Source organism: Rissa tridactyla, chromosome Z (assembly GCF_028500815.1).
Source record: "Rissa tridactyla isolate bRisTri1 chromosome Z, bRisTri1.patW.cur.20221130, whole genome shotgun sequence".
In the NCBI taxonomy this organism is placed as follows: Eukaryota; Metazoa; Chordata; class Aves; order Charadriiformes; family Laridae; genus Rissa; species Rissa tridactyla.
In genome coordinates, this window is record NC_071497.1 from 75,364,569 (window position 1) to 75,376,687 (window position 12,119).

General features: G+C 46.6%; 1 protein-coding gene across 5 annotated transcripts in view; it reads left to right on the forward strand.

Annotated features, from left to right (window-relative positions):
• The window catches only part of PDZD2 (PDZ domain containing 2), a 147,240-nt gene that overhangs the window by 98,119 nt on the left and 37,002 nt on the right, over positions 1 to 12,119 (forward strand). For all 5 annotated transcript variants that reach the window (XM_054185692.1, XM_054185690.1, XM_054185691.1 and 2 more), the window contains 3 exons: positions 8,652 to 8,763; positions 10,754 to 10,902; positions 11,521 to 11,640. In XM_054185692.1, the coding sequence (XP_054041667.1) occupies positions 8,652 to 8,763; positions 10,754 to 10,902; positions 11,521 to 11,640 (381 nt within the window). The remainder of the gene's footprint in view (positions 1 to 8,651; positions 8,764 to 10,753; positions 10,903 to 11,520; positions 11,641 to 12,119) is intronic.

Below are 12,119 nucleotides of genomic sequence, written 5' to 3' on the forward strand. Positions count from 1 at the left end.
TTGCTGAAACACGTCTCACTCCTCAAACAGTACCGCATGGCTGGGAAAAAAAAGCAAGAAAGAGCTTTTGCTGGCAGAAATCTGCTTTGCGATGAAATGCTTTACTTGGCGGGGGGGGAGGAGAAGATGAAGAGGTTGGTGTGAGGCTCGGTTGTGGCCAGCCCTTGTCCTGGAGAAGGGTTTAATAACTCCTTTCCTCTTCATGGTGAGGGCTGGCAATGTTCGCAGATCCCGCCTCGTGCCAGGTTGCCCTTGGAAGGGGCAGGCGAGGGCAGGGACCGGCTGCGTCTTCCCATGGCTTGGAGCTGCTGTAAAGGCTGCATTTGTTGAAAGTCTGGCAGCACTGTAGCTGTCTTGTACAGAAGGACAGTCTTGTCCAGCATGTCCGTGCGTCTGTGCCCGTGCAGTGCCCTTCGCTCATGCTGTGGCTGAGCAGACACGCTGGGTCCTACAGTGACTCCAGAGGACTGGGGAAATGCAAGTTTTTAGACTAAATGTGGTTAGGAATTTGGGGCAAGAGAAAATGACAAAATATTTGGGGACCAAATCTTGTTCGCCCAATATGTCTGTTCTTCTTGTGCTGTTTCCAGAAGCCTTATCATATTAAAATAAGCAATTGCAATTCGTCATATTGCCAGGGGGATGCTCAGTGACGGGCTGATGGTGGTGGTGTGGCGCTGGCAAGGGCTTGGGGAAGGTGTGGGCACACATCCCATGAGTGTGGGGTGGGAGGAAGAGTGGTGAAAGGCCCCCGGGCAGGCAGCGTCATTGAATTACTGTTTTTCACACATTCTGAAATTCACCTGTCAGGGAGACGGTAACGCAAATGTGTTCTTCAGGTCAGGAGGGAGTTCCTCAGCAGCAATCGCGTCCTTCCGTGTGCCTGGCTCCCAGCCCTTCTGGGACACTTTCTACTGCCTCCGTGTTAAAGGCAAGCCCAGAGAAAACTGTTTCGCCCAGGGGCTGGTGCTCTGATGTGTTCCTTGTAGACGTGATGCAGCCTAGAAACTGTGAAATATCTCCTCTGGCTTGGACTGGTGGAAGATAACCTTTTTGGCTTGACCATAAATATCAGTGTAGACAATGCCCAGAGTTAGAATTTTTGCTCTTCCCATGTGATATGTTTGAAAGCCAAGTCAGTGGAGTAATAGAAACACAAGTTTATCTACAGTACAGGTTCTGCGTGGCCTTTGTTTTTGTGAATGAGGGTTTTTCCCATAAAGCAACAGATACAGTACAGGCTGTCTCTCCTTTGGCTGTTTGGATAACCGCCCAGTTTTGAAGGAGATGAACTGCCTTTAACAAGCTAAAAATAACCCCCTCATGGCACTGGAACGAGAGAGATGCTGTCACAGCCATGCGGTTCACATACATTAACAGAAGCATGATAAAGGCTGTAGGGTTTGAGAGTTAGTGTCAACGTCATATTGTTACCTCTGCCGTTTATTTATCTGCAAATTCTTGAGCACGTACACAGTCCAGTCTTGGTTGATCTGGGCTGAAACTCATTTGAGATCTGCCGCGCTTGAATAAATGCAGCCTATATAATATATGAGGCTTCAGCTCCCTGATTCAGGTATGGAAGACACTTAATGCTTACATATTCCATATCCTCTCATGTGCTTAGGATGATATAAAATGTGGGTTTGGAGCTGAAATCCAAAGCTCTCCACCAGCTGTGTCATGGGAACACTCTTTGCAGCTGTGGGTTGACTTTGGTATTAGGAAGATCTTGCTTCATTCTCAGGGGGGTTGTTTATTTTGAGGACTGTTTATTGCTTGCTTTGTCCCTCATCATGAGTAAAAAGGTTGTAATTTAAAAAAAAAAAAAAGGCAGAAGCAGTTTATTGTTTGTCATGATGGATAGACTCTGGATTCGTGCTAAGCCGTGAACTGAGCATTTATTAAAGAAAATAATGGAAGAGCTGGACCAGCTTTCGCACAGCTTGAGTTCCATGTTTGTCCCTTCTGTTTACCAGGACGAATCTTCTGGGACCTCTCTGCAGCACATGGAGACATCTCGTGGGCAACGAGTAAACTGCACGCAAAAGTGTCATGCTTTTCAGAAGGAAAAAAGGGATTAAGCATAGAAAAGGAAACAGCAGTGATCTGTTTGCGCACCATTTCAGATATGTGTGCATTTGATTTCCTTTAGCTTAGAAGCTGTTTCTAGTGAAAATCATAATATATTGCAGAAGAAGAATAGTCTGGTCCAAAAAGGATTGGGAACTGTTTAACTGGGAGCATCATAACTATTTCCAGGGCATGTGTTTTCTGTGATATCTGTTTCTCAGAGAACTTAGCTGCATTAGCCATTTCCTGCATTTTTTTCCTATTTAAAAGGCTATTTTTTAATGCTTTGTCTCTTCAAAACATTGATATTAATTTTAGCAACTGTTTGGAAACCTGAAAATTAAGTCTGTTTTGTTTAACTGCAGCCCTGACCAAAAATACGACATTGCCCCACTCAGTCCTTGGATCTGGCATGGCTGGGATCCTGCTACACCAAGAACCTGCCAGCATCTGCTGGGCCGTGGTCCGTGCGTTGGGGCTCCTGGTACCAAACACATTGAAGAAAGTTTTGGTGTGTCTTGTACAAAATCAAATGGAGCGTTCAGGAAGATGGGAGGGACTCAGCTCTGTCGCAGTGCATTCGCTGAGGGTGCACAGGCTGCCTTTGTGCCAGGGAGCTACTCGTTATGTTCCATGTGCGGGGTTGTGTGTGACCATTCCGTAGGCTTGGTAAAGAGCAATAAAAGTAACCATTGGGGTTTTGCACCTCCCGAAGCTGACAGTAGTGCCCTTTCTAGCAACAACTGCATTGCAGTGAAGGTTTAGGGTGGCTTTTGAATGCAGGCATTTGGTAGAGTGATAGACCAGGCATTCTTAGAGACCACTTTAAAGCTTTTTGTTTTATTTATTTGGCATTTCCACCTATTCAGAAAATAGGGCAGCTACAGTTCTTGACTCTTTATCAGACTTCCTCATTCTTGCTGCACATGAACTGGGAGTTTTCCAACACTTTCTTTATAATTAGGCAATGGAGGCCTCAGGTTCCCGTCCCCTTTGCCTGGGCAGGAGGAAGCAGGGGCTGTGGCCAGTGGTACTGGCATGGGCAATTCCCAGACGAGCTGCTGGGGAAGGCGGGCCAGTGCTTTGTTTCACAGCATTGCTAAATATAGCCCAAATCTGAGCCAAGCTGGTGGAGCCTGCCCTGGACAACATGAAAAGGCACTGTCTGCCCCAGCAGCTTCGCGCTGGCAGAGAAGCCGGGGCAACCAGTTTTTTCTAAGATGCCAGTTAAGGCACTGAATTAGCACCGACACGGAGGTGATGTTCCTCCTCTTTTCCTCCATCCCTGCTCCATTTGGATCTCTGTGTTTGTGCCATGGCAGAGAGGAGCAGCAACGCAATAGTCTTTGGAAGAGGAGAGTCCCAGAATCATGGAGCCCTGTAGTTTGCTCCAGGAATGATTAAATTTGGGGTTAATTTGGTTTGGCTGAGGGTGCTGCATTTCAGAAAGGTGCCCCTGGGTGCTGCAGCCCCTGATGCTGTGCATCCTGACTCATCCTGCTCTTCCCGGCATCCGGGCAGCTTTGTCCATGCCCTAAGACATAGCAGTAAGCCATGGGAAACTCACTGCTGGCCAAGATTAGAAAATCCATGTCCTCTGCATCGTTTGCAGTGTTAATTCTGGTAAATTGCAGTGCTGCAGTTTGTAATTTATCTGGGAGACGGATTCAATTAAGTTGAAAAAGAGCTAATTTAAACAGGAAGGTATTTTGCTTTCTGTGCAAGGGAAAGGGGCCTGTGGAGCTCCCTGCCTACCTGGTACATTTAAAGCTTAAAGCATGCTGTGCTCCAGAAAGCAATAAATAACTGCACAAATAACTGGAACAACTAGCATTATAATAGATCTTCAAAGAAAGTCTCCAAAACTTTCGGAAAGGCTGAAGCCTCTAAGGCATCAGCTAATCTGGAGGGAAGAGGAAAGAGGACCTTGTGCAGGGACCAGGTGAATCCAGGTTTGCATCGGGGGGTTTGCACCTTTGTCTGGAGGGGCTGGTGGCAGCTGGAGTGTCGGGGTTCATCCTGCCAGACGCCCTACGGACTGCGGCCTCGGGATGTTTCATGGTTAAATATGTTTGGGGTAGTGCTGCTTAAGGAAAAACTGTCCTGGCTGCGTCGGGACCAAAGAAGATCACAGAATTGCCTAGGTTGGAAGGGACCTTTCAGATCATCAAGTCCAGCCATCAACCTGACACTGACAAAAACCATCACTAAACCATGTCACTGAGCACCACGTCTACCTGTCTTTTAAATACCTCCAGGGATGGTGACTCCACCACTTCCCTGGGCAGCCTGTTCCAATGCTTGACAACCCTTTTGGTGTAGAAATTTCTCCTAATATCCAGTCTAAACCTCCCCTGGCACAGCTAGAGGCCGTTTCCTCTTGTCCTAAAGGTGAGGAATTTTCCTGTGGAGCTTGTGCAGGGGCACGGCCATTCCTCTTTGCTCTTTAAGAAGGGCAATGGGCTTGCTGCTGGGCTTGCTTTGCCAGTGCAGGTAGGGCTGAATTTGATGTGCCGCAGATGGCTCAGTCTAATTCCCACTGTTTGGCTCCCCAACTATCAGGTTGAACTTCCCTCCATGCCTCTATCGCTCCCCAGCGCCTCCCAGTCCTGCCGGGGGGAGTCGGATGGGATGGCCGATGGGAAAAGCAGCAGCTTCGGAGCTCCGCAATGCCAGCAGTAAAGCCGTTTGCTTATTAAATTGTGTCATCCCCGGCGTGCCGCCTTGTTTTTGCAGATCGGCGGCGATTGCCAAGCTGTTTGCAGTTAAACAATGCAGGCTCTCATAATCCCGCTCCTCATCTCGCCTAATTAAGGGGCTGGTCACGCTGGAGCTTTGCCCAAGCGAGGACTCTGGGGGCAGTTTTTCCTTCTGGTGCGGTGCCAGGACCGCGTGTCCCTGATAGCGCCGTCTCCTTTGAAATCAATTGAGATGTCACCATCGCTTGATCCTGGAGCTACTTAATGAACTGGCAAAATGGGCTCTATTTTTAGATCTCCTTTCAAACTACTGTATGTGTTAAAGCTCCCCTTGTCCTTAAGGCCGGGACAGCATTGGGCAGGATTTATTGGTTTAGTTTAATAAGAGACATACAGAACTGAAATAATAAGCTCCGTTTCCCTGAAAGTGAGGAAAATTAAAATGGCATGGTTAAATGCGGGCGGCTGCCTGGAGACAGTAAAGTGATACATTCACGTGTGGCCAGAAGGAGAAGGTGGAGCTGGGTTTTTCTTCTTGTCTGAGTTATAACAGAGCCAAAGATCACAGACGCACAACTTTGGGGAGTTCTCGCAAGCTTTGTGGATTGGATTTATAAGTGTTTTCCGAGTAGGGTAGAACTGTTGGTGGTTTATTAGACAGGCTCAACAACTTAAAGAATATCTGCTTTGTTGTGAATGCTAAAGTGTCTTTCTCTACATGTTTATAATTACTGTTGGAAAACTATTTTTGCTAAAAAGAGAAATAAACACAGACACAGGTAATTTAGGTGTTTTCACTTCTTATTGTAGTCTGAAGCCAAGCTGGATAAAATGTTGTTTCAGAAAGCCACTGAGGACGCCTTGAGGCTTTCCCTAGCACTGATGTTTGCACACACATGTCCTTCTGCACGTCACACGTGGGGTTTGGGGGGTGTTCTGTTGTCTGCAGGCTCACAGCCTGCGGGGTTGCGCAGCGTTGAGGTGAAGGGACGGAGCACACCATTTTCAAGGAGGTGGCCATTGTCTCCTCTTCTTCCTCCCAGCCCACGAGGTGGAAATGGGTGTAATTGCAGAATGCATCTCTACTTGCTTCTGTTGTGCAGTCAAAATAAACAAAAGCCAAAAAAAAAAAGAAAAAGCTCCAAACCAAATCCAAGTGCTGTGTAGTAGAAGCACAAGATGTACCACATGGGTCAACCTTGAGCCCAGGCGCGGTGTGGAAACTGGCCGTGGCAGTGGTGATTTCAGCATCTCTCTGTACCCCGCGGCAGACAATCCCAGTTTTTTCCCCCATGCTCTGAGCTGGAGGAAGCAATCCAGCTTCGGAATGGGACTTGTGTGGTCTCATCAGGTGTTAACTGCCCATGCCCATACGGTTCGCAGAAACGACCCAAGCTGGGTTGTGCTCAGCTCCAGAAAAGTGAGGTTGGACCCATCCCTGTCTGTGAGGATAGTTAAACAGCATGCCAACAACACTGGCTGCTTGGGGTCAGCATCCCCCCTTGTTTTCCTCCATCCCTATGCTTCAGATATTTTTCCACCACAGAGTTAACACTGCTCCCAAGTATGGATTGTTTTTTACACCTTTGAAACCACAAGCTCTGTAGGGTTTTTTGTGTGTTTGTACAACCAATTTCTACCTTTCTACAGGGGAGGAATTCTCACTTATAAAGGGTATTGTCGTTTATATGGTAAATTCCAGCGTAACTTCGTGTGATCCATGAAGTCCCGTCTCACTTCTAAACAATTCTGCTGTCTTCTGGGTATGCTCTCAAGGGATCATAGGGAGAGTTGGTGATACTTTGTCTGTGGGTCTGTTGGGTGGGGTTTTTGATTTGATTTCTGACAAGTTTTTTGTAATGAGTCCCTCACTGGGATGGCCAAATTGTAAGCACTGGTTTTCTCAGACTTCTTTAGATGAATCCTATTACTCAGAGCTGTGAGCTGCAAAGTATTCGATACTAGGAAGTGGCCTCTGGAGTAGGTGCTGCAATGCCTTCAAAAATCAACAAGAACTAGCTAGGATTTGCAATCTATGTGTAAACTATGTGTAGCGGCTCATGTTGTATGGGGAGGAATAAAAAGCAGTTTCCGTTCCAGTTTCCTGTTATCTGCCAGTTTTATCTTTTCCTGAAGTTTTTACCCTCTGAACTTGTCCTGGTTTCAGCTGGGATAGAGTTAATTTTCTTCCTAGTGGCTGCTATGTTTTGGATTTAGTATGAGAATAATGTTGATAACACATATTGTTTTAGTTGTTGCTAAGCGATGTTTATACTAAGGCAAGGAATTTTTCAGCTTCCCATGGAAGCCGAGAGGGAGCACAGACAGGACAAGCTGGCCAGAGGAGTTTTCCACACCACAGAGGTCATGCTCAGTGTATAAATGGGGCTTGGCTGGGGGGCAGGAATCGGCGATCACTGCTCGGGATGGGCTGGGCAATCGACCATCGGGTGCTGAGCAATTGTCTTGCATCACTGTATTTTCTATATTCTTTTACCGTTGTTTGTTGTTTCTTTTTTTCTCTTCCATAACTGCTCTATTAAACTGTCCTTATCTCAACCCACGAGGCTTTTTCTCCTTTTTCTCCCTCTTCTCCCTGTCCTACTCATGGGAGGGAGGGAGCGAACGGCTGTGTGGTCCTAGTTGCCATCTGGGGTTAAACCACGACAGAACTGAAATCACAAAGTCTAGACTCTGTGCGAAAGATATACTTTGGCTTTCTTGGTTTGGGGATAAAAGGGACTGGGGATGGGAGGCAGGTTCTTAGGGAGATTCTGCTATTTTTAAGCTTTAATAGTGGAAGTAGAAATTATTTTAACAATAAGACTGTTTAGTCATTTGGGCAGAATTTTTTTTTTTTTAAACTGACTTCCAGCAGTTTATATAGTACATTAGAAGTATAATGCATCCAGTAAGTGGTGTTATTGGAAATTTTGTCATCCTTGCCATGAGCTGTCTGGATAATTGCACAGAGGATGCGTGATGGGTGATGGGATGAAAATGCAAAAGAATTTGTGCGTGTGTGGGCAGCATGTCGAGAATCACTGTGTAGCGGTACCTCTAGGAAAATGTGACTTCTGTAGCTTAGTAAAGGAAGCAGTGAGTGGAGAAGGGAATCACTGAAGTCTTCCACAAGGTATGGGTTGAGGAGAGTCTTTGTGGGCTTTGCACGTGGGCAGCTCTGCTCATCCCTGGCTGTGCAGGAGCAGGAGCAGGACGTGTGTGGCCATGCTGCTGTACATTGTCACCTTCTATTGTCACCTGCATCTAGGCAAACAGACTCCTCCCGTCTCAATGCATTTACTTGGGGTGGCAGGGTTGCAAGTCCACATGTAAATTTGAGTGTTTCCAGGCTTTTAAGTGCTTAGCTGTGCAGTCTTCACAACTTTCTGTTAAATTAGTTTTTCATCCATTATGCATCAGCATTCAGCTCCAGACACTAACAATAAAATAACACTTCTTTAAAGTAGTTTTCTCTATAAAGATGTGAGGTCTCTGAAAGCGTGCTGAGCTGAACAAACTGCAATAACAGCTATGTTCAAATTTTGTTAAACTGTATGTGGAAGCACCTGGACGGGGTGCTGTGGGTACTGCAGGCACTCTGGGGGCATTATTGTGGTACCCTGCAGCGGACCCCTGGCCCTCCTGAGCCTCCTGAGGTATGGGTACCCGTCGGTAATATTTGCAATAACGTCCAAAGGCATTGCTGAAAATTACTTATAGACATGTGTGCTGGCTCAATGCAATGAAACGTTTTGGAAAAAAAAAGATGATGTGCAGTGGAATTTTTGTCGCTTAGTAAAAATGAGAGGAATTCCATCAACTTCTCTGGTTTACAAGTAAATAAGTTTGGGGTTGGGGTTTTTTTCATTTTTTCAGGTGATGGAAACTGAGAAGTCTCAAGATCCAGCTTGTGCAGAAGTGTCCAAAGGAAACAACCAGAGTCCAGCTCTGGGAAGTGGCATACTGAAATACAGAAGTCGATCCCAAGGTAAAGCTGGGTTGATAAAAGATAGGAATAGTAAGATTTTTATGTTGTGTATTTATTTTTGCTTTCTAAAAGGAAGATAGGTTTTCTTTCCTTTGGAGATTATATTGGTTTAATTTGGAAGGAAAACCCCATCTGTAAGATGTTTTCATTCAGCCTCCTGAGTTGAACTATTGTACACACAGAAAGATGAAACAAAATTTTGGAAGCGTCTTTCTTTTTTCTTTTTTTTCCCCCTTTTTTTTTTTCTTTCCTTTCACTTCTCTGTCACTCTTCATTAACATTTACATTCCCTATACATTTCAGTGTGCTCTAATGCTGAGATGGGGGACATACCCATTATGGTGAATACTCCCCTTATTTTCTGTTGACTTTTCCCCAAATCTTAGCAGTAACCTGTGTGCAGAGCTTGAAGATGTTCTTATCCCTAGTACTCTCCAAGCCTGCTGCCCTCCCTCCCTCCTGTGCTCACCTTGATTTCCATTTACTCAGATATTTTTGGCATCCCCCGGGGAGCTCCCCTGCCTGTAGCCCCTGTGGCTGTGTGTTGGTGGCTCACTGGGGATCCAGCCCCGGTTCCTGCTGATGCCCCTGGACTGTGGGTGAGCCTGGAGCATCCCCCAGCCTGGTCCCAAGCGTGGGAAGGGAAGCTGCATTCAGAAATGGGCAGAAAACCCAGAAATGTAACTGTCCTCCTGGAAGAAGAGAGGGAGAGGTGACGGGAAAGGATTAGTTGTAGGTGCCAGGAGGGTTTGGGAGTGAAAGAAGTGCCAAGATGCCGGGTCCTGCCAAGATAGCTGTCCTGGTTGTGTGCAGCAGTGGTGTCCTGCGTGGCCAGGAGCTTCAAAACCCAGAGGTAATTTCCCACCCAAAAGCAGGGAGCGGGTTTAAATCGCGCTCTGGGCGGTGGGCACAAATTCTGCCTGTGGATGCGGCAGTGGAATTGCTTTAATGCTGAGTGAAAAAGAGCAGCAGCCCCGGCTGTGTGTTCCATCCCTCCCCGGTGCTGGCAGCGACAGTTGCACAGCCTCCGGGCGAGGAGGAGATGGCAGAAAAGGGTTTTGGGGCTCCCCTGGGCAAATTTAGAGCAGGTCTGCCTAAGCCCATGGCTTGTGAGCCCCATCCCCAGGGTAAGGACAAGGCAAGGAGGATGAAGGGAAGGCAGAGCTGGCCCGTTCTGTGGCAGCTCCAACTCAATGTTGGTTTAAAGTAATCTTAAAACCGCATCATGAACTCCAACTTGCATGAATTTGGCCTGTCTGTGTCTTGGGTTTTCATCTGTAAAATAGGGGTTAATGGCCCTTCCCTGCCTGGTGGGGAAATGGCAAGGATAAATGTGCGGGAACTGCTGTGACTGGGGATCCTGTGGGGACCTCAGAGAAAATGAGAGTTGGAGGAGCCCTGGTGAGAGGCGCGGGGTGCTCTGCGGCTAATTACAGGATGTCCTTCAAGACAAATAATTCTGTTTCTTACATGAACTCTGCACTCGTCTCCTCTTTAAGACAACTGGGATCGTTGCCAGAAGGAAAGAAAATAGCATTTATTTGGCACATTTTTCCTTTTTCCATTCCAGAAAAATTTCCCTCAAAGTGACATGACACCTCCAGAAATGAATACTGCTACAGTGTCAGGTCTTTTAATTTTAAATAAATGAAGCTTGAGAGCTTAGTGCACTGGCAAGTGCCATTGGGTGAGAACAGCTGAATTTCTTTTCTGTCCCTGAGCTACCGGCTCAATTACCTTCTGCTTTTCCTTCCTACCACGAGCGACAGCGCTGAGGAGTTCAGCATCACTGAAAGATCGTAGAAAAACCTGTGACAGCAGGAAAAGTTTTTTAGTTGAGGATGATCAAAACTAGCTTTTAACTGCTCAGCTGGGAGCTGCGTAGCATTGTTTTAAGGCACTGCTGAAGCCGGGATTTGCAGGAGGTTCTGGCAAGAGGATAAAGCAGCTCTGAGATGTTTGCAGAATGTGTTTCTGTGGTTTTCCCTAGGTGCCGGATCCCGCTTGGAGTCGGTGGGAGAAGACGATGAGCTGACAGTGGAAAATGGCGAATCGAGCTACGAAATAGCGGTGAAATATTCCCGGGGTGGAAGAAAGCACTCTCTGCCCCAGCAGCTGGAGTCGGCGGGAGCCAGGCAGGTGGGTGGAAGGGCAGGGCTGGCGCTGGGCACCTCCCCGTGATCGGTCCTTCGAGATCTGTCTGGAGCTCGTACAAGCGAGGGCAGTGAAACAAGGCCACATAGGTACATCACGGGGACTGAAACCAGGCCTGGACACCGAAGTGGGAATGCTTGGCCGCCTGTGGATAGCTTCTTTAGCATGGGGATGGTGATGGGGGTTACTTCTTGCTGTGGCCAGGAGGCCCTAAGGCTGACCTTATGAGTTGCAGTTCTAGGGATCTGAGGACTTAAACAAAAAAATCCTGCTTCTCTTTGTTTTAATGACTTGATGATGTAGGCTTTTTCTTTTTTAGATAAGGACTTCAGTCTATCATGAGGCTACCCTTAATCTTTTTAATTTAAATTGTGACTGGTACATTACAAAATGATCCTACTGTGCAACGTGCAGGAAAATTACTGTGGCAAGATTGACTTTGACTGTAATGAGCTAGGATTTCATCCCTTGAACATTTTTCTGAATATATCTGTAATATTTCGCCCCCCTCCTTCCCTGACACATGCGGTTCTCCCAGTATGACATCCCAGTGCCTGTGCCAGGCAATCAGAGCGACTTCCCTTGTTTGCTGATGTTTCTTAGGACTACCATATTGTGAAGAAATCCACCCGTTCCTTCAGCGCCGCCCAAGTGGAATCTCCGTGGAGACTGACCCAGCCGTCCATCATTTCCAACATCGTCCTGATGAAAGGGCAGGGCAAGGTGAGGATTTCTTCATGTGGCTGGTTTTTCACGTGTAGCAAAAGCTGGTGTTTCAGAGGTGTCTCCCACACCCAGGACTTCCAGCAGCTCTCAAGGTAGCCAGTAATAAAAATAACAATAACGATAAACAAATCCCATTTTCAGATGTAAATGTCACAGTTACACCTGCAAAATACTGGGGAAGTAATGTTCTTGTCATGCACTTGATGCGGGGTGGCTTTCATTGTGATTTGGTGCATCTGGTCATTACTAAGATACCAAATATTAATAATGGATCTATAAATATGTATGTTTATGCAAAGTTGGTGCAGCTACAGAAGAGTACCTGTTTGCATGCATATTTATGGACAAGCATATTTTATCTCTGTGGATACATTAAAAAAAATCACTGCAAATTAAGCGTTAAACTCAAAGACAGGTTCCTGGTTGATTGCGTATCTGAGAGTACTGAATTCTCTGCGTCAGAGAGTCTTCTTTTC